The sequence below is a fragment of the Psammomys obesus genome, unplaced genomic scaffold (genome assembly GCF_907164565.1).
Source record: "Psammomys obesus unplaced genomic scaffold, mPsaObe1.curated_primary_1811, whole genome shotgun sequence".
Lineage (NCBI taxonomy): Eukaryota > Metazoa > Chordata > Mammalia > Rodentia > Muridae > Psammomys > Psammomys obesus.
Window position 1 is genome coordinate 437,774 of NW_026592732.1, and position 23,360 is coordinate 461,133.

A 23,360-nucleotide genomic window follows, 5' to 3' on the forward strand; every position below is an offset into this window, starting at 1 on the left:
GGGGGGGGGGGGGGGGGGGGGGGGGGGGGGGGAGGAGCGGCACAGGAGATCACAGTGAGACAGAGATGACAGCAGGGAGGGAGACAGAGGGACGCGGATTAGAACAAAGGCTGCCTCAGTAGACTCCTGCCCACTCTGCCCCTGGCTGTGGCTCCTCACCCTGGGAATCCTACCCACCCAGCACCCGTTATCAAACAAGCTCCCAGCACCCCTTCCCTACTGCAGGCTATTTCAGGCCTGGAATCCGGTGCAGTGGCCTCATGGGAGCCTCAATTTATCAAACCAGACTTTTGAAAGACATCCGGAAACCCAGGAACTGAACCTCACGGGGGAAGAGGACCACACACAGCTGTGTGGATCAGGGCAAAGGCATTCGAGTTATAGGGTCACCTGTATTCGGACCTCAAGCTGGCCCTCATTCCCAGCCTCAGCTTCCTCGCTTGTAAGATGGAGATAGAATCTATTCAGTAAGCACTTGGTCAGTTACTGCACGCCACCTGAGTGCCACCTGCGGCTGAAGACCAAGCCATCAAGAGGAAATGGCTGGCCTTTCTACGGTGCCTCTGGCAGAAGCAGTCAGCAGGCTGACAGGTCACCACCAGCAGCCTCCCACATCACACTCCAGAAGGGAAAACTGACGCTCAAAAAGGACTGGGGTTAACAGCACTGGAACCCACTGCTCAGAGGCCAGTAAGAGTTTCGTTTTGTTGGCTTGTTTTGTTTGTTTGTTTGGGGGGGGGGGGGTTGCTGGGAACCGAACCCAGGGCCTAGCCCGTTCCAGGCAAACACTCTACCAATGAACCACACCTTCACTCCTACAGCCTACGCCACCCTACTTTTTGGGGGGACAGGGTCTCACTACGTAGCCCTAGCTGCCTGTAACAAGCAGACCAGGCTGGCCTGAAGCTCAAGAGATCCAACTACTGGGTTAAGGGTGTGAGCCACCACTCCGTGGCTCAGTTCGCTCTTTTTCCTGTACACGATGTGAGGTCCATTCACAAGACACCCCCAGACCTCCCAACAGCGAGCACAGCATCCCAGACTACCCAAAGCCGGCAGGACCGCCTCCAGCCTTCCCCAACCAGCGCCAGACAGGGAAAGGCGAAACTGCCTGTCAGCAGGTGAAGGTCCCCAGAGAAACCTGACGCCACCCCACCCCTCCCCTCAGCGCTGAGTCAGTGCTCAAAGAGGACCCGGTGAGCCGCCTCAGACGCAGGATGCGGGGAACCCGGCTCGAGGCCGCTATCTCCATCCCGCCCACTTGGAAATCCCTCCCTGTGAGGGGTCTGGCGTGCAGTCACCGTTCTCAGCCACCAGCCCCTGGTAGAGAAGCTGAGGGGTAAAGAAAGGGGGAGGGGGGTTACACTGGCCCAAAGGGCCAGGAGCCCGGGAAGGGGGAAGGACGGTAGTCACCGGGACTTACCAATACACGACTCGAACGGCAAGCGCCATTGCCCGTGACCGCATCCCCGCACAGGGCAAGGACGCGAACCACAAGCAACTCGGGGTCTGCGCTAGAGGCCGTGCGCACAGCCCGACTACCTCAGAAGGAGGAGCAAACCAAGTCCGCAGGGGGGGAGCATGGTGACGCGGGGGCCATGGTTCTGGGGCGAGGCGGGAGATGTGGGCACAGCCGCAACCCCTATGCAGAATTCTGAGCTGTTCTCTTGATATCCCGGGCTGGTCTCCATAGACTGGCGTCCCTGGGACCAGTAACCGGACAGCTTTTCGCTGACCTTCCTCCGTGCTATAATGGTTCAGCCCTCAGGGCAGTGGTTCGAAGCAGAGAATTGGCTGAGACTGAACTTCAGTTACCGTGTGGCTGGGCGGGGCTGAGAAACGAAATTGAGGCACAAACGCGTGCGCCCTACCCTTCTCGGAAGACAGGTAATTGGGGTGGGTCCTCCAGCCCTGATTCAAGGTCCGTGGACCTTAGTTCGGAAAAAGTGAAGCTGGGAGTCCCAGCATGTGCTTCAGGCCCACCTCTCTCATCATAGCCTGGCAGCCGGACCCCCCAGAGCACCCCAAAAACGTTCAGCCCTCTTTTTGCGACTTCCCGCCGACCCCCAGCAGAAAGGACCATAGAAAATCCTGGAATGGCGCTTGGACTGTAGATCAGTTGCTAGAGAACCTCCCTACCATGTATGAAGCTCTCGGTCGGATCCCCAGTACCCCATAAATTGGGGGTGGTGGCACAAGCCTGTAGTTCCAACATTTGGAAAGAGAAGACTGAAGGATTATGAGTTCAAGGTTATCTTTGCTACATAGGGAGTTTAAGGCTAGTCTGGGCTACATGAGCAGTTCCCTTCAAAACAAAAAAGCCAAATGCTGCCTTTAATGCCAGCAGTCAAGAAATCTGTGCCAGTTCAAGGCCAGCCTAGTCTACTAAGAGAGTTCCAGGACAGACAGTTCTACATAGAGAGACCATCTCAAAAATAAATAAACAAAAAAGACAAAAGAAAAATAAAAGTGAACAAATGATTTAAGGGTTTAGGATTCCCGAGCCCCAGTTTCTCCTCCTGGAAGCTGGGCAGGTTCCATAGCAGGAGATATTCATTCACACAGAAATGATGTATTTGCTATCTAGTTTCTTGTCCTCCACGCCCTATGGACAGCATAGCATGTCCACCCTCCCACCCCAGGAGGACGGCATTCCCGAACCTACACTGAGGATGGCTCACCAGGAGAAATGTTTATCTGCCACCTGACAGTGTTTAACTGACTCCCTGGTCACCCCTAACAATGGTCAGCTACCGGCCAAATGAGAAAATGTCAGTTTCCTTCCCCCCAGGATCCCAGCCTGCAGAAGGTGGGCTCTGGTTCCCCTACAGAAGAATGGGATTTGACCATTCTTTCCCTCCTTGATCTCACAGGATGTGAGATGGTGTGTGCTCTGGGGAGAACGAACGCAGTGACGATAGCCAGGAGCCTCCTCTGTCTGCACTGGGCATCAACAGGCTGAGCCTGGTGTCCCATCCTCTGTCTGCAGCCCCTGGACCTGTGAGCTCAGCCTGAAAAGGAATAATGAGCCAGTCTTGGAGAACAATGAACACAGAGCTGAGTCAAGTGTGAACGTTTCATAGCTCAAGTTCTCCTGTGGTTCCCAACATCCTTGGAACAAAATCCCAAACCTTTGCTTGACCCATCCGGGGTACTTGGTCCTGTAGGCCCCTCTGACCCTTTCACCCAATGCCCTAGTGACAGGGACCACTGAGCTGCTCACAGGGTCCTCAGCCTTTGCACATGCTGGTTGAACCTTCTCACTCCTGCTTCTCCTCCAAGAATCAGCTGCAACACGGAGGGAAAACCTTTCTTTCTGGGAAAGTCTGCCTTGTGTACAACACAGCTGTGCCCATTCGCTTGCTCTTACAGAGTGCTCTAACCCCAGCAGCTTCCACGGCAGACATGCCCTGTCCTATGCTCCTGGAGGCCAGAAATCTGAACAAAGCAGCTGCAGGATGGTGACACTGAGCACTGACACACTCGGGTGTCACTTCTGGCGGTCACTGGCCACCTTTGGAGCTGCCCGCCTTGTAGACAAATTACTTTCAGGCTAAAGCGATGACTCCGTGCTGAAGAGTTCTGGCTACTCTTGTAGGTTCAGCTCCTAGGTTCAGCTCACAGCCTCCACGTGCAGCTCACAAACCCCCTGCAACTGCAGTTCCAAGAAATCTGACACCCTCTTCTGGCCTCTGAGAGCGCATGAACTCACCCAGCCAGGCACATGTGTGCACACGCGCGCTCTCTCTCTCTCTCACGAACTCACCCAGCCAGGCACATGTGTGCACATGCTCTCTCTCACACACACATATGAGAGAGAGCTAAATAAACTAACAGAATTATCTAATGTCTGTCTTCACTGTCTTTGTCCATACTCTAATCATCTTATTAAAAATGTTATTGCATTTTTGGGACCAGGTGTGGTGGCACAGGCCTTTAGTCCTGGCACTCGGGAGGCAGACAGGGGGACCTCCATGAGTCTGAAGACAGCCTGGTCTATATGATGAGCTTTAGCACAGCCAGGGCTAGGTAGAGCCCTGTCTCAAAAAAAAAAAAAAAAAAAAAATTAATTGAAATTTATTTATTCTGTGTATATGTGTGAGCCTGAGTATGAAGGCCAGAGGAGAGCTAGCAGAAATCTGTTCCTTTTATCTCTTTCTTTTGGATATTAGACACAGCCCAGGCATTTTGGGCTTCCTCACTCTTTCTCTAACACACACACACACACACACACACACACACACACACACACCTTGCCAGCTGTCTGTCTGTGTGGCAGCTAACAGAGAGCAGTGGCTTTCTCTCTTTCCTCTATCTTCCTCCTCAGGGTAGCTGCTTGGATTTCCAGTTTGCCTGGCCTGTTGTTCTACTTACTTTTAAGTTGTAATAAATCATCCTTGAGGGGTGGAGAGATGGCTCAGAGGTTAAGAACACTGGTTCAACAGCGTTCAGCCTCAACCTACAGGTCCTGAGTTCAATTCCCAGCAACCACATGGTGGCTCACAACCATCTGTAGTGAGATCTGGTACGCTGGCAGAAGGTTGTATAAATAATAAATAAATAAATCTTTAAAAAAAAAATCATCCTTGAGCTCTGAAATGAAGGAATAAATAAAATAAAACAGCAATATAAAAAGAAAATACAGGCTGGAGAGATGGCTCAGAGGTTAGGAACACTGGCTGTTCTTCCTAAAGGTCCTGAGTTCAATTCCCAGAAACCACATGATGGCTCACAACCATCTGTAATGAGATCTGGCGCCCTCTCTGGCCTGCTGGCTCACATGCAGGTAGAAATAAATACTGTACAAATAATAAATAAATCTTTAAAAAAATAAATAAGAAGATGCTCAGGGTTAAGACCACTGGCCATTCTTGCAGAGGACCCAGGTTTGGTTCCCAGCACCCACATATTGGCTGACAAAACTTCTCTGGCTTCTGTGAGCATCATGTGTGTTGTGCATATACATACATTCAGGCAAAATACTCAACCCATAGAAAACAAAAACCCTTTTTAAAAAAGATAGATTCCCTGCAACTGGCCTTTGCTACTTTGTAGGTTCTTCATCTTCCACCCTTCTCCATCCCTCTTCTTCCCTTTCAACTTCCTAACACTAGATATGAGGGAGAAGAAAGGATAGAGAGGAAAGAATAGAGATCCCGAGTAAAGTCAGGCTACTTCCTGCTAATTGTGGGTGTTGAGCTCCTTGGGGAAGTTTGACTTTCGATGACAAGATATCTAATCTATTCTTGTTTCTTCTTTTTGCCGTGAGTACTTAACAAACCAAGGCCAACAGCAACCAACAACCCACCCCGCCTCTCATCTGTATCCCTCTCATCTATATCCCTCACATTTCCATACCCTCTGAAAAGTCCCCAGAAGCCAGCATCACACAGTTGCAGAAATGATCTGCAGCTGGAAAAATCACACTTCTGCTAGAGCACGGGACAAATCACAGCCAGCTGCTCCCCCCCGCCCCCAGCCCCACATCTGCGATTTAAAAAGCAGTGTCAGCTGAACCACCAGGGAGGGGCTGGGAATGTAGTTAACAAAGTAGAGGGCATGTGTGTGGGGTGTGTGGAAGTTTGCATGTACACACACAAGAGTGTGGAGGCTAAAGGTTGACACTCCATGTCTTCCTCAGACATTGGAGTGGGGTTCAGTTAGCCTAATAGCTTGTTCTGGGCCCCATGTCCACCTTCTGAGTGCTGAGGTCACAGGCAGATCACCATGCCCACTCCGATCCTCACACTTCCACAACAATCACTTTTCCCAGTGAGCCATCTCCCCAGCCCCGGGGATTGTTTGCTTTTTGTTTGGTTGGTTTGGTTTTTCCAGACAGGGTTTCTCTGTGTCGCCCTGGCTGTCCTGGAACTCCTGTAGACAAGGCTGGTCTCAAACTCACAAAAATCCACCTACCTCTGCCTCCAAGTGCTAGAACTAAAGACGTGTGCCATCGTCACCCAGCAGGATTTTCTTTTTTTATGTATATTTTTTATTTTTTATATTAATTACAGTTTATTTACTTTGTGTCCCAGCTGTAGCCCCCTCCTTCATTCCCTTCCAATCCCACCCTCCCTTCCTCATCTCCTCCTTGCCCCTCTCCAAGTCCACTTATAGGGGAGGTCCTCCTCCCCTTCCATCTGACAGATTTTTTTTTTCCAGAATTATTTATTATGTATACAGTGTTCTGTCTGCATGTGTGCCTGCACGCCAGAAGAGGGCACCAGATCTTATTATAGATGGTTGTGAGCCACTATGTGGTTGCTGGGAATTGAACTCAGGACCTTTGAAAGAACAGTCAGTGCCCTTAACCTCTGAGCCATCTCTCCCGCCCCAGGAAATTCTTTAAGATAAAAGAAATGGCTTTAAAGACAAAAAAAAATTTTCATTTTAAATCTTTGCTTAATCTTTGAGTGTTATGGGCTATAACTCACATCCTTCAAGCAATATTAACTCGGAAACCCCAGAATCATAGGCACAGGGCCGAGGGAGCTGGCGCGGTGTGTAAAGGGCTTACTGCATACAAGCGTGAGGGTCTTAAACAAAGGCTGAGCTTGCTGTGGCACCTGAGATCTCAGCACGAAGAAGACAAGGCAAGCAGAGGGCCCTGGAGCTCGCTGGCACCCAGCCTAAGCAAAGCCGGGGCTCTAGATTCGGTGAGAGTCACTCTCAGAACAACACCGTGGGGGAGGAGGGGTGCTGCAGAGTAGCACAGTGGCAGAGTGCTTGCCTCGTATGCAACTGGTCCTGGGTTCAATCCCCGGCACCGACAAAAATCAGAACAAAAAATACTTCGGAGAGCGAGTGAGAAGGACACCTGACACTGACCTCTACACACAAACTGCCTAGACAGCCACACACACGTATGTGCACTCAGTGAGTACATACATACGCAAATCATACAACATAAATCATAAATCATTAAAGATATTCGGTTCTCTCCCTTTTTCTTTTATCCATTTCTTCAGTTGTTTATTTATTTTGGTTTTTTGAGACAGGGTTTCTTTGTATATGGCTGTCCTGGAATCCACTCTGTAGACCGGGCTACCCTCAAACTCACACAGATCCACCTGCCTCTGCCTCCAGAGTGCTGGAATTAAAGGCATTTGCCACCACTGCCTGTGTTTTGTTTGTTTGTTTGTTTTTCTAATTTTTCTTTGAAACTACTTTAAGTGTGTGAGTGTTTTGCCTGCCACATGTGTATGAACTGTGGGCAGCAGGAGAGGTCACAGGATGTCTTAGGATTGGAGTTACAGACAGTTGTGAGCTGCCATGTGGTGCTGGGAACCAAACCCAGGTCCTCCGGAAGTACGCCGAGTGCTCCTAACCGAGAGCCAACTCCCCAGCCCCGCATCTTCTGTTTATTTTTAAAGGCAGGGTCTCATAAGCTGGGCGTGGTGGCACACATCTTTAATCCCAGCACTCAAGAGGCAGACAGCACTCTATGGGTTCCAGGCCAGTTCCGGCTACATAATGAAGCCCTGCCCCAAGCACACAAATAGGGCTGGAGAGATGACAGTAGTGAAGAGCACTTGCTTCTCTTCCGGAGTACCTGAGTTCAGTTCCCAGCACCCGTGTCAGCCAGCTCACAACTTCCTGTAACGCCAGCTCCTCGGGATCCAACACTCTCTTCTAGCCTCCACAGGTATATGCACACATGTAGCACACACACACACATACATATAAATAAAATAATTAAAATAGTTAAAAAGAAAGCAAAAACAGAACTAGACAGGGTCTTACCGTATATCCCAAGATGGCATGGAAGTACTCCATATGTAGCTCAGACTGACCTCAAATTCACAGAGACCCACCTGCCTCAGCCCTTCTGAGTGCTGGGATTAAAGGTGTGCACCACCATGCGACTTTTGTTTTCTTTTCTTTTTTTTTCATAATACAGTCAGAAACAGACAGGGAGGTGCGCAAATGTAAGCCCAGCTCTTGGACGTTACGGGGAGGGAAATTAAGGCGTTCTTTGGCATGTAATGAGTTCTAGGTCAGCCTGGCCTAGTGAAACCTTGTCTCAAAACAACGGTAACAACAAAAGTGCCCCCATGGCCTGGGCACAGACAGGATGAGCTGCAGCTGGCTAGCTGGCTTAGTGGTTAAGAGCACTCACTCCTCTTGCAGAGGACCTGAGTTCAGTCCCCAGAACGCTTCTCACAGCTGCCTGTAACTACAGCACCAGGGGTATAAGGCACACCGGGCAGGCAGGAAGCTGGCACCCACGCCCACAGAGCCACACGTATGTGTAATTAAACATAATAAAAATAAATCCTTAGACTTTTTTCTACGGCCTGGTCCTCACACAGCCACCAGAGGGCGCCAGGTCACACTGGCCACAGCTTGCAGTGTCTTCACCGTCACAGTCCTCAGGAAGGGTCACCCATCTCTGCAGGATCTGCCTCCGGATCCATCTGCCACCTGCCTTCTCCTCACCCTACGGAGGCCACGTGGGATTCTTGCTTTTGCAGGAAGACAGTCAACGTCCTCCCTCCTTGGTTCCCTCCCTCCCTCCCTTCATCTTCCCCTCTCCTTTTTTCTTTTCTAAACTTGGGTCTCATGTTGCCTAGGCTGGTCTTGAACTCACCATGTAGCCTAGAATGACCTTGAACTTCTGATCCTCTTGACTCTATATCCAAGTTCCGAGGCCGCAGGTGTTTGACACTATTACCAATCTATGTAACATTGCCCCCTTTCTTCCTAATTGAAATGAATTTCTGAATTTATTGTGATGATGGTGATGATGATGATTTTGGACAACTCTGGCTGTCCTGGAACTCGCTCTGTAGACCAGGGTGGCCTCAAACTCTGCCTCTGACTCTTGAGTGCTGGATTTAAAGGCCTGTGCCATCACTGTCCAGCTTTGAATTTATTTCTCTTTTATGTGTACGTTTTGCCTACATTTCCATGTGTGGGTCACATTAATGCAGTGCCAATGGTGGCCACAAGAGGGCAGTGGATCAGCTGAGGCTGGGGTTACAGATGGCTGTGAGCCACCATGTGGGAGTTGGGAATTGAACCAGGCTCCTTCAGAAGTGCTTGTAACCATTGAGCCATCTCTCAAACAGCAAGGTCAGGGGCTGGACTAGTGGCTCCAGGATTAACTCTTCTGGTGGCTCTTCCAGAGAACTGGAGTTTCGCTCCATTCCCAGCGACCACATCAGCAAGCTTGCGACGGCCTGTAACTCCAACTGTGGGGATGTGACACCCTCTTCCGGCCTCTGAAGTGGCATGCACAGGCACACATGCACATACCTATGAATGACAATAATGTGCCTTTGGTTTTGTTTGAACAGATTTTCACTATGTAGCTCTGGTTGTCCTGGAACTCACTCTGCCTCTGCCTCCCAAGCGCTAGGATTAAAGGTGTGTCACCAAGCCTGCTTCTTTTTTCTTTTCTTTTCTTTTTAAGCAAGGTCAGGAACACTGAAGATCAGCTGGTGTCTGAGATAGCCAAGTGGAACAGATTAGAAAAAGAACAGGATTCTGGGAAGAATATAAAAGCTGGTCAGGCAGGCTCCCACTGGGTCCCAGATAGCCCTCCTGAAGAGCAAAGACACCATTGCCCTTTCCCCCAGTAAGCTCCTCAACCAGGATGTCTTTCTCTTTCTCTTCCTCCCTCCCTCTCTCTCTGATTGACCAATTGACTATTTGAAACAGGATCTTGCTGTGTGGCCCAGGCTAGACCATGAGCTCCTTTGCCTCCCACCTGTAAACAGACTGAACTGTGGGTAAGGAAGCTTCTAAGAAAGCCTCTGCCTCCTCCAGGAAGACCACCCCACTCTCCCAGGGAAGGGAACCCCTACACTAACTGCTAATCCCGATGCCGGTGCAGGCCTTGCTCAGCCCTCCCCAGCCCTGGGTACTTCCAATTTCTCTCCTGCTAAAAGTAAACTCTGACCCTCACTCCCACCTGTGTGCCAGCGTGGATTCTTCAGAAACAGAAGAGTCAGTGACTGGGATTATCGGGGTCATAGGAACTGTGGAAGGAGGCATCTCTTCACTCATAACTTCCACCTCTGTGGATTAGCACATTCTGAACATGCCCCACAAATGGGATCCTAAGATACTTGGCCTTTGGTTTCTCACTTAGCAAAGTAGTTTTTAAAATGTATAATGTTAATCTCAATGCCCCCTACTCTAGGTAGGGGCTCTACCACTGAGCCACGCCCCCAGCCCCTCACTGGGGGATTCTAGGCAGGGGCTCTACCACTGAGCCACACCCCAGCCCTTCACTGGCAAGTTCTAGCAGACACTCTAGGAGTCAGCTAACTTGTTCTCCCTACAGGCTATACTGACTCTTTCCAGCAGGGTAGTTTCTACAGAAGGTAATCATTATAAATCTTTCCTTTTTAGTTTGTTCCTGGTTGCCAAAGAAGTCAAGAATTGTTTCTGGTTGGGCCTGGTGGTATATGCCTTCAATCCTGGCAGAAAGGGCTCTGTAAACTCTGGGGCTGAGACTAAGAATTTCTCCCTGTGGTTACTAACTGTATTTCTATGCCGCTGGCTCAAATTTCTTCAGGTGTATTTGCCATTTTGTTTTCAGCAGCTCTTTGTGGTAGATCTGTCACGAATGTTTAGTCCTCTGAGGATGTTTCAGGGCTGTGATGGGATCTTATGCTCAGTGGTTTTAGATTTCGGTGCCTTTTCTTTTTTAAATGACCTTTGGAAAGATTTCTCCAGAATAAGATCTTCAATTAAAAAAAAAAACAAAACGCATATACTTCCTAACTAGGTGAAGCCAGGGTCAGAATCCCATACATAAGCCCCATAAAGCCTATCCTGAAGGCTATTCTTATCCTGTCCCCCTTCCATGCTAGCAAGGAATGTTCTGCGGTTTAGAAAATAGCTTTATGTGTGGCTGGGGACAGATGGCAGGGGCAGAGAGGTAGGAACGAAAGTTGCAGGGACATATAAAATGGTTTTAAATGATGTTTTCCAAGTATCTAAGGAGTCTCAAGTCCTGGCCTCTGACACATAATGTTCATACTGACAGGGCATCTAGGAACTCACTGGAGGAGGGGAGGAATCTCAGGGCCAAAGGAGGCCACTGGGCCACCAGATGGTTGGGTATGGTGGTCTCAGTCATCAAGCCTTTAGCCTGGCCCTGACCCCTAAGGCAAACTCAGGAAATTCGGTGAGGCTGCAGGAAATTCGTGCGCCCACATGCAGTAGATGGCCCACGCGCCTTCTGGCATTGCCATCAGAGCACACTGCGAGGGTGTGAGCCTGCTTAACACCCCCAGGCTGCTGAGCCATGTTCTAGTTCCAAATCCTGGTCCTGCAGGGCTGTGTGAACTCCATCCTGCAGGTAACAGTCTCTGTATCTCCAGGACAGCACAGAACACTCCCATGTCACTGCAAGCTACATGGGTGAAGACTGGGCCACCCTCTCCAGCCCTGTTCACAGACGGCTAATACAACAATGGGAGAAAAAACAAACAGCATCCTCTCTGCAGGCTGATCTCACCCCTGGGGGCTGTGAGGAAGCAGGGTGATCTGGGAGAACGCTTAAGGCCTGGCACCGTGAGAATGGGAGGAAGCGTTTGCTGGCCAGGAAGTTTTGTGTTCTGGGGCTGCATGGGACTGACCGTCCACTCTGGCATGCAATCAACAAACTCTGTGCCAAGTTGCAGGGGCAGTAACATTCCAGCAAATTTGTTATCATTCTTTTCCAGTGGTTCTAATTTTCCTATACTGTACTGAATTTTTTTTTTTTTCTTTTAAGGCAAAGTCTCAATCAGAGCTGTGGCTGCTGTGCTTGCTTAAGGTGACCAAAGCTCTGGGTTTAAATCCCAGCACCATATAAAAGCAGGCTCAGTATGTATGTCTAATCCCAGCACTCAGGAGATGAAGACTGGAGGATCAGAAGTTCAAGGCCCTCCACTGTGACCCAGGAAATTCAAGGCTAACCTGGGCTACTTGCGACATCTCAATTTCTGTATTTTTTAAATTTCTCTTACATGTGAGTACTCTATCCACAGGTCACGTGCCCAGAATCGGGCAGCAGATGTAGAGGGTAACCAGCATACGGCTGTGAGCCACTATGTGGGTGCTGGAAATTGAACTTAGAATCCCTGAAGAGCAGCTAGTGCTCTTAACCTCTGAGCCATCTCTCCAGAAGAGCACCCCCCCAATACACCACCATCTCAACTTTAAACTAGGAAAGACTAGAGAATTTATCAGTTCAGACTGTTGGCTGATCTTACAGAGGCCCAGGGTTCAGTTCCAGTGGCTTACAAATGCCTGTATCTCCTCCAGGGCACCTTAAGGTCCTCTCTGGCTTCTATGAGCAACACATATTGAAAGAAAAAAAAAAAAAGATTTATTTATTTATCATTTATACAATATCCTGTCTGCAGGCCAGAAGAAGGCGCCAGACCTCTTATAGACGGTTGTGTACCACCATGTGGTTGCTGGGAATTGAACTCAGGACCTTTGGAAGAACAGCAGTGCTCTTAACCTCCGAGCCATCTCTCCAGCCCAAAAAAACACTCTTAAAACAACAAAAAAGTGGAGAAACGGTACAGCAGGTAAGAGCACTGGCTATTCCAGAGGACCCATACTTGATTCACAGCACATGTCTGGCAACCATGTTTTAACTCTAGCTCCAGGGTCCTCCCAAGTTCAAGAAGCGAAGTTCTGGAGACACTGGGCGCTGGCAAGCTCTGGCCACTCTCCTCCCCTTCAGCCTTAATGGGAAAACCCTCAAGGGCCACACTGCAGCAAGTAGCAGCCACCAAAATGATGCCCAGAACAATAGTGTGGAAAGGCTGGGGAGTGGGATCCCCTAGAGAGCCCTTTCTAGGTTGGCCCAGAGGGTTCTAGATTTGTTCACCTACAGCTTGGTGGTCAGACACTTGACATACTGGTCCCAAACCCCTTCGATTCTAGAGCAGGACAGGGTCACACGGGGGCTTAAGGACATGAAAGTGAATATGACACACTGCATGGATATATGAGAATCTCAATGGATTAAAACATCCATGAAAACCGGATGAGCCAAGCAATGCTTATTGTTCAAGCATTCAGGAACATGAGGCAAAGGATCACAACTTCAAGGCTGCAGTGAGACCCTGTCTCAACACAATCAAAAGCCGGGATATAGGATACAGTTCCAGTGATAGAATACAAAAGCTGGAGGAACCAGAGTTCAAGGCCAGCCTGGTCTCATTACCGGAGACCCCATTTTAAAATGAAGGGCTGGAGACAGCTCAGTGTTAAAGAGCACTGCCTGGTCTTCCAGAGTACCGGGGTCCAGTTCCAGCACCCAGAGTTGTACCACCCCTGCCACCACCTTCTGGTGTTATGGGCACCAGGCACGAGGCACAGTCTACATGCAGGCAGAGCAGCAGGCACTCTCAACCAAGCTGCCCCCAGCTCTAGTTCTCTTCCTTTAAGGGTGTATACTTGATTCTTTGCCAAAGGTGTTTCTACAATGGCAATGAAGAGGGTCCCCTAAGAAGCTTGGATTAGCCTTAGATACTTGTTGGAAAGGATTAAGTCCAGTTGAGACACTTAGCTTCTTAGAGGCCTTACAGATTCCAGTCTCAAGTGCTTGACATTTGGGTAACTCACCTGCTGGTTTACAGATACTGTTGTCACATTAGTGGCACTTTAAATTCCATCTATTATATCCACTGGTAAGGTGCTCACCTGCAACCCCAGAATTCAGAGCCCCTGCCTAGAATCCCCCAGTGAGGGGCTGGGGTGTGGCTCAGGGGAGAACGCGGTAGAGCTGTGGTCTCCACACATTCAGCACTGGTGGCAGGCTCTGGTGAGAGGGACTATGCTACTTAAGTCTTGGGCAGCAGTAGAGGAGCAGAAATGAGGTGGGTAGACTTTAGGAGAGAAGATACTACTTGTAAAAAGAAAGTACAAGAACCCAGGGCTGGTCACAGCACTTTATTGAGGAGCGGGGCTCTGACATCTGCAGCTACAACCTGAGGACAGACACAGAGGTAAGGTGGATTAGTGGAGGGGCATGCCCACAGCCTTTCGCACTTCTGGTTTGGGGCTTTGGTTTCCCTGGGACACCATCTCCACCCCTACCCTAGATTCCTGGGCCCCTGTTGACCAGTCATGAGGTTTGGGAAGGGCCCAGAAACTGGCAGCTTTCAAAAGGGAGGAAGGTACTGTGGGGCAAGACAGGCCGGCCCACAGGATGCCAGGCAACCCCACGCGGAAGAGCCCACTCACTGCAGCTCACGGAAGGCCCGCTTCTCCACCAGCTTCACTTTGTACTTGCGCTTGAACCTGGAAAGGGGAAGGCAGGCTGAGCCTCCCTGGTCTCAGCAAGCTGGGGAGGCCGTGCCTCAATGGCCCACCCTCCCAGTGGGCGGCTTACTTGGCTCGCTCCCGGGGCTCAATCATGTTTCTCTTCTGGAAGCTCTTGAATCTGTCTCGGAGTATGTTACCTTCTGGCTGTGGGGCAGAGGGACAGAGAAACTTTAGCAGGGCCTGTGAGAAAGCAGCCAGGCCCTGACAGTCCTGAGGCCCAGACAGAGCTCAGCAGCCTCCAGAGTAGCCCAAGTACGGCCACTGCGCTCCAAGGGCCCTGCACTGTGCTGAAGTCAATGTGTGCTACCCTGGCTCGGCTCAGAGCACAAAGGCTAGGGCTGCAAAAATGAAGCCCCATGCCAGGCCACAGCCAAGACGTGCACAATCTGACAAGACGCACTAGGACTGTCACAAGACAGGCTGTGACAAAAGGCCTTCTGAGCGTCAGAGTCCACCCAACTACCTGGCACCCAACTCCCTCAGACCCTGTGCCCTCAGCCCCCAGGCAATGGCCCAACTGGCCCAGCCCAGGGCAGCCATGGTGTCGCCCATAGCCCCAGAGGGCACGGGGAGCAAGGATGTATCATCACTGGGCACAAGGTCCCCATAGGCCCTGCTACCCTCATGGTAAGTACCTTCAGCGTCCTGAGTGAGCCAGACAGCTCAGAGCTGAGCTGTACATCAATGTCAGGATCCTGGTACCTGCAGAACACAAGGTTGAGGACACTCAGGAGTTTGGCTCTCACAGGCCCAGGAAAGGAACACGGTGTACCCTGGAGCCCTAGCCCACGTCTCACTTGAGCCTGCCCAGCCTGCGGGGCTTGTCAGCGTCTGCCAGTCGCCGCATGCGCCGTTGCTCCCTCCGCCGTGCCAGCTCTGCCAGCCTATGGGCCACCTGGGCCTTGATCCCACGAAGCCTGAAGAGTTCTTGGTGTTGGAGCCTGGCTGCCCGCAGTGCAGCCTGCTGCACCCGCTATGGACAGAGGGTAAGAGCTCAGCCTAGTGCCCCTCAGCCCAGAGCCTTCCCCGCCAGGGCACCACAAAGCCATGACCTCCCCTTGGATGGAACTGGTACCAGGTCAAAGCACAGTAGTCTGAGGGCCCCGTGTGGCCACACCCACACAGAGCCAGGTGCTCACCAGCTTTCGGGCAGCCTTCTCGCGCCGCCGCTGCTGCTCTGTCTTCTTTTCCACCCTCCTGTTGGGGCCAGCAGCACCCTCAGGTGAGGGCTCAGCAGCAGCCCCACCATCCGCCTCCGGCTGCTCAGCACAGCCTGGCTCATCCTCGCCATCAGACTCCTCCAGCAGGCCCTCGCACATCTCCCGAAACACAGTCTCCTAGGGAGCAGGTGGTCAGCAGGAGAGGCAGGTGGGGTCACAGGGGTGATGAGTGTGGGTGGGGCTTACCTGGGTGGCAGCCTGCTCTGTGGGGGGCAGGGCTAGCTGTCGCTCCAGCTTTTCCGCCTCTTTCTCTCGCTGCAGCTCTACCTCATGGGCCTCTTGAAGCAGGGCCTGGACAGAGGTGAGAGTTGAGGGGGAATGTAGCAATCAGGGCTGCTCCTCGATCCCGCCCATGCCTGAGCCTCAGCACTACGCCAGCTCATGGCTCCACCCTCTACACACACCCGGAAAATACATCTGAGCCACCCTCACACCAGGCTGGGTTCTGCTCGATGGTCTGGTCCCTGAACAAATTCCAGGCAAGGAAGCAGGTAGGGCCGGAGCTAAGCAAAGGAGGGACGAGGGGACGGGCTGACGGGAACGAGGACTCCAGACAGTGAAACCTGCACCTGGTTAGGCCAGGAACCCACTGCACACCTACCTGGTGATCTTCAAAGGTTGGGTTGTAGGAGGCTCCCGCAGGAGTCACCTCCACTGCAGGCACCTGGGAAGGCTTGACATGGAGGCGTGGTGGCCGCTGGAGGAAGGCAAGACCAGGGAGGCAGGATGACCTCCATGCCATAAACATCAGTGGACCCTAAAATGCCTGACACTGAAGCTTAGCAGTGTGAGACTGCTAAACGCGGGGCCCAACAAGGCAGGCTCCCAGAGGATTACATCTTACTAAGGGCTCCAGCCTGCACCCTTTTCTGCACTCAGCCTGCCACCATGAGGCACGGACAACCAGGGCCCTCCCTCTCAGATTTCTGGCTGGCGCGTGGGAACAAAAGACCCTGTCACCTGCTCATCGTTCTGTTTTAGGGTTTATTGTGGAGATATAAAGGACCAGGGGTCAAAGGAGCTCGCCCATCTGGGGTGCTGGGACCTGTGACTCAGGAGGCCATAATGAAGCCTATAGGCTATCCAGCTGCCTACAGGACCTCACACCCTCCACAGGAGACATCTGTGCTTGCAGTGAACAAAGCCTTTCCACAGGAAGGGCACTGCAGGCCTCTCCTACAAGCCATGAGACCACTGAGGGGAAGGGCCCAACACCTACTTTCTTTTTTTTAAGACAGGGTTTCCCCGTGTAGCCCTGGCTGTCCTGGAACTCACTCTGTAAACCAGGCTGGCCTCCAACCTGGAGATCGTACTGTCTCTGCCTCCTGAGTGCTGGGATCAAAGGTGTGCCATCATCACCACCGGGCTGGGGGGGGGGGGGCAGTATTTGCAAACGTATGTGCCACACTGGGTCTGGGTGATTTACAAGCCCTAGCACACTGCCACCTCAGCTGTGCTATAGGCATAGGCCTTCTGCTGTCTGTCACAGCAAAGTGTGGGCAACAGTTCTCATGTCTCTGCTTCAAGCTTCCCTACCCTACAGGCCTGATACCAATTGATCTTCTAGTAGTCCAAACTCAGCCCACTCAGACCCTGAGGGCTACTGGCTCAGGGCCCACTGTGCACCCGCTGGCCCTGTTCTGCCTATGGCTGGCATGCTCCTCAGATCTCCAGCCTTAGGGGCTATTCTCCACTGATGGCTCCTGGCCTCCCAGAAGCCTGTCTCCTAACCTCTCATCCCTGGAGACATACAATACATGATGTGAAGAAAGGGTTTCCTCCAGCCCCCAAAAGTGCTAAGACTGCACAGGACCTGGCTCTCAGCAGCCAAAATTCAGAGCTCAAGATGAGGGCCGCAAATCAACTTGTAAGCCACAGAGCCAGTGTGGTGCTCCGGGCCACTTCCAGACCCTTCTTCTGTAACCCGCACCTCCCGGCTGGCCTGAGCAGGCTGCGAACCCACACTCTACATCTAGAGGAGGGAAGGGATGGAAGCCCTGGGGAGGCCACCTTCCCAAGGCGAGTCAGCATGGAAGCCAGGAGAGGGCCTCGGGCCACAAGGGAACAGGCATGCCGACCACTGAAGAGCTACCTCCCTGCCCCACTGCCCATGGTGCAACCTTACCCTCACACCTTTCTTCTTGGTCTGCTCGAGAAAAAATGCATCCTGACCAACCAAAGGCTTGTCCAGAGGGTCTGTAGGGAGAGAGAGCGACTGCAGCGGGCTTTCTAGCAGAGATGGGGGTCTAAAGCCCAGGGACTGGACTGCTAAAAATAACACTGGAACCCAGGAAAGGGAAGATGCTCAGACCCTCAGGGCTTGAAACCTCACCTAGACAGGACTCGGGAAGTGGAGGAGACTGAAGGCCGAGCAGGGAGCCCCCGAGGCAGGGAAGGGTAGCACTGAAGACCTCAGACCCCCTGCTGCAAGTCTCCCAGCACGTGCAGGGCATGCCTTCGGGCGGCACATTCTTGGGCAGCATGCTATGTGGACAACTGCCAACAGTAGTCCCACGCCCACAAGAGGGAGCAGAGCCACTCACTGTTCGAGTTCCAGAGGTCATAGAAGGGCCGCTCAATGACATCCTGTGGCCCGGCCTTGGCCTTTGGAGCAGGAGGATTGAGGAGTCGCGCCTGTGCCTTGCGCACCTCTCTGGGCAGTTCGCCCTGCTTTGCTAGTTTCTCCCATAGCTCCTCCTTTCGCCTGAGCTTCTTGGCGTTGGGGACCTGGTGTGCGAGGATGCTGGGTAAGGGGAGAGTGGTAACGGGTAAGGAACAGCTGAGCAGTGACCACCCCCTTCTAGCTGTTCCGCAGCCTTTCTAGCCTGTCCTCCCCCAGGGCTGACACTAACCTCAGCTCATCTGTGCCCAGGAGAGCCTCTATCCCACAGCCCTCTTTGGTCCAGGCTACCCTGTTGCACTCAATCCTCTAAGCCACTCTCTTAGAGACCCACCTCCAGCCTAGTCTGCCTCCCAACTGCCCATCACTCCACCTTTCTGCCGTCTTCAGGGACCAGGGCTGGAAGGACTTACTCTTTGGGAGCCGGGATCTTAGAATGATTCTCAAGGGCAAGGTCAACCCATAGGGGTTTCTGGAGACACTGTGACTTCTTATGGACCCAGGTCCTCTTCTTGATCCGTTCTGCAGCAGGGGAAAGAGTCCTCATTTTAGTCCTCCCACCTTCACAAATCAATGGCTGACTTCAGGTCAACTAGGGCCTGATGGCCTGCAACCTAGGTTACGTTATGCAGCACATACCCTAAGAGTCCCAGACTGATCTTGTTCACTACAGGAGAAGATCCAGAGCCCAGGTCTGATTCACTCCCAGCCTAGGTCAGCTAGATACAGCCTTGTGATGGGAACTAAGTCCCCCCAGTGCCATCTGGAGAGCCACATGGACACTACAGGGGAAGAGCCTCAGAAATAGCAGGGAACAGGGTAGGCACCCAGGGGTGCTGAGACTCAAGGAGGAGCAGCTTCGGTCACCTCTCAGCACTCTGTTCTCTACTTCCCAAGCCGACCTGGTAAAGCAGGAAGTCTGCAGCAGAACACACTAAGAAGGCCAGGCATGGTGGTGCACACCAGGTAATACTAAAGTCTGCAGGCCAAGGCAAGAGGATTGAGTCTTTGGCCAGCCTGAGACTGAGAAATGGGACCATCCCAGACTAGAAAGAAAAACAACTGGACCTTGAATAAGGGCCAGCTAAGAAAGAACAGTCCGACAATTAGGGCTACTAAACCTTGAGTAGAGGCCAGACCAGATGGCCCCCCTCAAAAGACAGAATGAGCTTATTTTGAGATAAGAAACCTGGGGCAGGGAGGACTGCCCTTGGAAGAAGCTGTAAGCTGCCAGCTGCAAAACTGCTATCTTTTCTGCTGACTAGTCAAAGTAAAGATACATGTGTGGCTTGATTTTTAGGTATAAAAACTCTGTGCTTTGTATGCTTGGGGTCGTCTCCTGCCTTGAAGGGGCAACCCCCATCGCGATCGGAATAAACTGCCGCTTGCTTTTGCATCGAACCGCGGTCTGTGAGTCTCTTTGGGGAGGGAGCGGTACGGAGTCCCTGCATTGGGAGTGCAGGTTTTGCAAGACAGAGGGAAGCTAATTCCAAAATGTTAACAGGGGGCTGGAAAGCCTGAGAAACACTCGAGGCTCTGGGTTCCACACAGCACGGCAAATAGCAGCAGCAGCAGCAGCAGCAGCAGCAGCAGCAGCAGCAGCAGCAACATACCACAAAAACTGAATGCTAAACTGCAAGACGGCTCAACGGCCAAGGCTCGGACTGCCAAGCCGGGGAACCCGAGTTCAACCCCAGGATCCCACATGGTAGGAGAACATTCCTACAGAGGGCTGCACTCTGACCACACTCATGCCACGGCACACCCTAGAGGCTGGGTGTGCCCACACCATACCCGAGCTGGTGCACCGGCCCGCGCGCGCGCACATGCACACAAATAAAATAAAAACTAAATGCTAACTTCCTTTGGGGATGAAGATCTGGAGCTTGTCCTGCTGCTGGCTCCTACCTGTAATCCAAGCACTTCGGAGGCTGAGGCATGAGGCATGAGGATGTGAGTTCACTGTGTACCCAGGCTACACAGTGACCTTTCAGCTAGCCTGGGTACACAACAAGACCTTACAACAAAAACAAAACCCAGAAATCACTCAGTTAAGCAAAAATAAGCCAAACTCAGAAAGATAAACACTATGTTTCCCCTTGTATGTAGAAGCTAGATTTAAAGCTACATGTGTTGGCCTGAGTGTGGTGGCACACACTTCTAATTCCAGCAAAGACAGGCAGATTTTGGTGAGTTCAGGACCAGCCTAATCTGTTCCAGAAAGATAGGGCTGCACGGTGAGACCCTGTGCTAAATAAATAAATAAACCAAACCAAAACATAACTCCCACCTGTGTGACAAAACTAGAAAGGGTGTCGGGAGAAGGGAAGGAGGTAAGACAACTGGATACGTCTAAAGAAGGTGGTGGCTGCAGAGACAGCTCGGCAGTTAAGGACGCTCAGTGCTTGCAGCACTCCCACGGAGGCCCACAACCTCACATAACTCCCATCCCAGGAGATCTGGCGCTGTTTTGCTCTCTGGGGGCACCAGACACATGTGGTGCACTCACATACGTGTGAGCAAAACACAAAATAAATAACTCTAAAAAACTTTTAAGAAGAAAAACAAAGGGAAGGGACCATCAAGGGAATCTGCTAAAGGAGGTAGGGAGGGCAGAGTGAACTCGAAGAAAGTATCATAACATTAAGACATCACGATGAAGCCGGGCAGGGATCCCAGCACTCAGGGACACAGAGGCAGGAGGATCTCTATGAGTTTGAGTTTGAGGCCAGCCTGGTCTACAAAGCGAGTCCAGAACAGTCAAGGCTACAAAGAGAAACCCTGCCTCAAATGCTGTGCCCCCCAACAATAAGGATGAAACTCATTACTTTATATGCTAATGTAAAAATCTGTTTAAAAAAAAAAATCCCTGTGCCCATGCAGCTTCCCTGGCTTCTCTAGACCTTCTCAAGCAGGTCTTGTTTTCATGAACAGGGCCCTCTGACTCATGTTGTACGTATTAAGGTACCTGGCTATTGGCAAAACTCCCAGCTTGCTCGGCAAAGCCGTTGAAGTCCTGGTCCTCGTAGACCAGGCACTGGCTTGTTTTCAGTACCTGTTGAAAAAGGCTGCACACTTTCAGTGTTTTTCTGCCACAGAGGTGAAACCCCAATTACTTACAAAAGCAATCCCTAATCTGGCCTTGTCTTCATGTCCCAGCAAGTCCAAACCCCAGTTCTACCGGAGTAGATCGGGCTTGCCAAGACCCGTTTCCCTCCTACTGGCTAAAACAGTTCTCTATGTTTTGAGTCCTGGCTGTCCTAGAGCTCACTATGTAGACCAGGCTGCCCTCTAACTCAAAAGAGATCTGCCTGCCTCTTGCCTCCTGAGTTGTGGGTCACCAAGCCTGCCACCATGCTCTTCTGAAGAGAGCTGGGGGTACACAGCTCAGTAAGAAAAACGGGGGGAAAAAAAAGTTGCCTTTCCTAACATACTCTCAAGCTTGCTCTCCACCCATTCAAAGTAATCCTTTATATAAAGACATCCTTCCTCTTTTAGCTTGAGATGGAGCATGCCTTTATTCCCAGCCCTCAAGAGGCAGACAGAGGCAAAGAGATCTCTCAGTCTGAGGCCAATCTGGTCTCAAAAAGAAAAAAAAAAAAGATTTGTTTACCTTACGTCACTAAGAGGGATACAAGCGAAACAACAGTACCTCTGATCACAAAAGCACTCCTCACCTTTCCTCTTGGATCCAGTATCCACAAAGAAGAGCTTGTCATTTGGGGCCTCTGCCAACAAGCCACTGAAGGGATAAAAAGGCAGACCGTTGGTCAAAGTAATGCCGGGAAGGCCGCAGACCCGCCTAAGGTGGAGCCTAACTCTTTGGGCCCATTCCGACACCTCCAGCCATGGGGCCCTTCTGGACTACATTTGGAGCTTTCACATCACATCACACGGGATTTTGAATATAGCACGATGGGGCGCTGCGCGTACTTTAGTCTCATTCACTTGAAACTCAAACCCTGTGGTACAAGGCTTGTAATCCCGGCACTAGGAAGGCAGAAGAAACGGAGTTCCGGGCCAGCGGTGTCAACGCAGCGAGGCATCCAGAGCTACCCACTGAGGCCGTTTCAATTTTTTTTAGGTTTGTTTTTATACAGGGTTTCTCTCTGTGTAGCCCTGGCTTTCCTGGACTCACTTTGTAGACCAGGCTGGCCTTGAACTCACTGAGATGGGCCTGCCTCTGCCTCCCCGAGCGCTGGGACTACAGGCCTGCGCCACCGCGCTCGGCTCCGTTTCAAAAAATCAAAAAGCCTGACAGAGACATTCAACTTCGCTGGGATTTCTGCGTACTTATTTTTCAAAGAGGACGCTAGCAGACCTCCGCCCCGAAACCCCGGCGCCGGGAGTCCGGGTGCGCCGGGCCGCGGGGAAAGGAAGCCGGCTGCCGGAAGTCCCGCCCCACGTACCCGGTGGTGCGCTCCTGCAGCCGCACGTCTTCCAGGAACTGGTCTACCTCTAGGCCGAGCGGCTCCTCGGCGAGCCTCCTCCAGCCGCGCTTCTTGTTCCTGGGGCCGCGCCGCCGCCTCCTCAGGGCGGGATCCACCGAAGTGGGCCGCAGCCCGAGGAAGCCAGAGTCCGCGCGGCCCTTCGAGTCGCGCTTCTTCCCGCCGCCCTTACTCCCCGCCGCCATCTTCTTAAAGGAAGAGCCTGGTCGCTCACACTCCGACATCCGGGTCGAAGCGTGCGCAACCCACTTGACGTAGTCACAACGCACTTCCTGGGTGCGGCCATCCTGGTAAAGAGGCAAAGAAGGGCGAAGGCCATCTTGGCAGAGTTTCTCACAGATTTAAAAAGAAAAAAAAAAAATTTTTTTTTTTAAATTTTGAGTTTTCGAGGCAGGGTTTCTCTGGGTAGTCCTGGCTATCCTGGACTCTGTAGACCAGGCTGGCCTCAAACTCGGGAGATCCGCCTGCCTCTGCCTCCAGAACGAGGAGATTAAAGGGCACAGGCTGCTTTGTTCAGAAGGTCCCGAGTTCAATTCCCAACAACCACATGGTGGCTCACAACCATTTATAATGAGATCTGGTGCCTCCTCCTGGCATGTAGGCAGAACAGTGTATACATAATAAATAAATCTTTTTAAAAAATGACCTTGAATTCCTAATCCTACCATGACTAACGACAGCACACTGTTAAATTTGCAGCCTGCAGTTTCTGACGAGTGGGGAGTGGGCTAGTTGGATTCTTGGCGCTCACTCTGCGCAATGTACCTTTCCTGCTGTTCCTAAATTTGG

The 23,360-nt window shown here is 51.7% G+C and overlaps 2 protein-coding genes and 1 non-coding gene across 4 annotated transcripts in view; all 3 read right to left on the reverse strand.

Moving 5' to 3' along the window:
- The window catches only part of Selenow (selenoprotein W), a 3,747-nt gene extending 2,199 nt beyond the window's left edge, over positions 1-1,548 (reverse strand). The window contains exon 1 of the mRNA XM_055615684.1: positions 1,424-1,548. Coding sequence (XP_055471659.1) covers positions 1,424-1,467 — 44 coding nt within the window. The 5' untranslated portion in view covers positions 1,468-1,548. The remainder of the gene's footprint in view (positions 1-1,423) is intronic.
- Positions 1,549-13,893: 12,345 nt separating this feature from the next.
- Positions 13,894-22,775, reverse strand: Nop53 (NOP53 ribosome biogenesis factor). 2 transcript variants are annotated; one of them, XM_055615641.1, is made up of 13 exons: positions 22,533-22,775; positions 21,801-21,865; positions 18,537-18,645; positions 18,047-18,246; positions 17,629-17,699; positions 16,105-16,200; positions 15,690-15,794; positions 15,423-15,620; positions 15,081-15,256; positions 14,919-14,985; positions 14,351-14,427; positions 14,203-14,259; positions 13,894-13,946 (listed from the first exon to the last, which is right to left on the reverse strand). In XM_055615641.1, exons 1-13 carry the CDS (start codon positions 22,754-22,756, stop codon positions 13,940-13,942), a joined length of 1,452 nt encoding a protein of 483 aa, XP_055471616.1. In that variant the 5' UTR covers positions 22,757-22,775; the 3' UTR covers positions 13,894-13,939. The 2 variants fall into 2 exon arrangements, with proteins under 2 accessions (XP_055471616.1, XP_055471617.1); XM_055615642.1 differs by lacking the exon at positions 13,894-13,946 and having other exon boundaries at positions 14,199-14,259.
- On the reverse strand, positions 14,773-14,879 carry LOC129683089 (small nucleolar RNA SNORD23). Its single transcript, XR_008721104.1, has one exon. It is a non-coding gene; the product is annotated as a small nucleolar RNA SNORD23 (small nucleolar RNA).
- Positions 22,776-23,360: the final 585 nt, after the last annotated feature.

Bases quoted from the DNA above. Each gene is read 5' to 3' on its own strand.
- Nop53 (XM_055615641.1), bottom strand. From the start codon at position 22,756: ATGGCGGCGGGGAGTAAGGGCGGCGGGAAGAAGCGCGACTCGAAGGGC. The intron at 18,247-18,536 runs GTAAGTCCTTCC...CCCCTTACCCAG, and splicing joins AAGATCCCGGCTCCCAAAGA to CATCCTCGCACACCAGGTCC. The intron at 15,257-15,422 runs GTGAGCACCTGG...CTCTGTCCATAG, and splicing joins AGAAGGCTGCCCGAAAGCTG to CGGGTGCAGCAGGCTGCACT.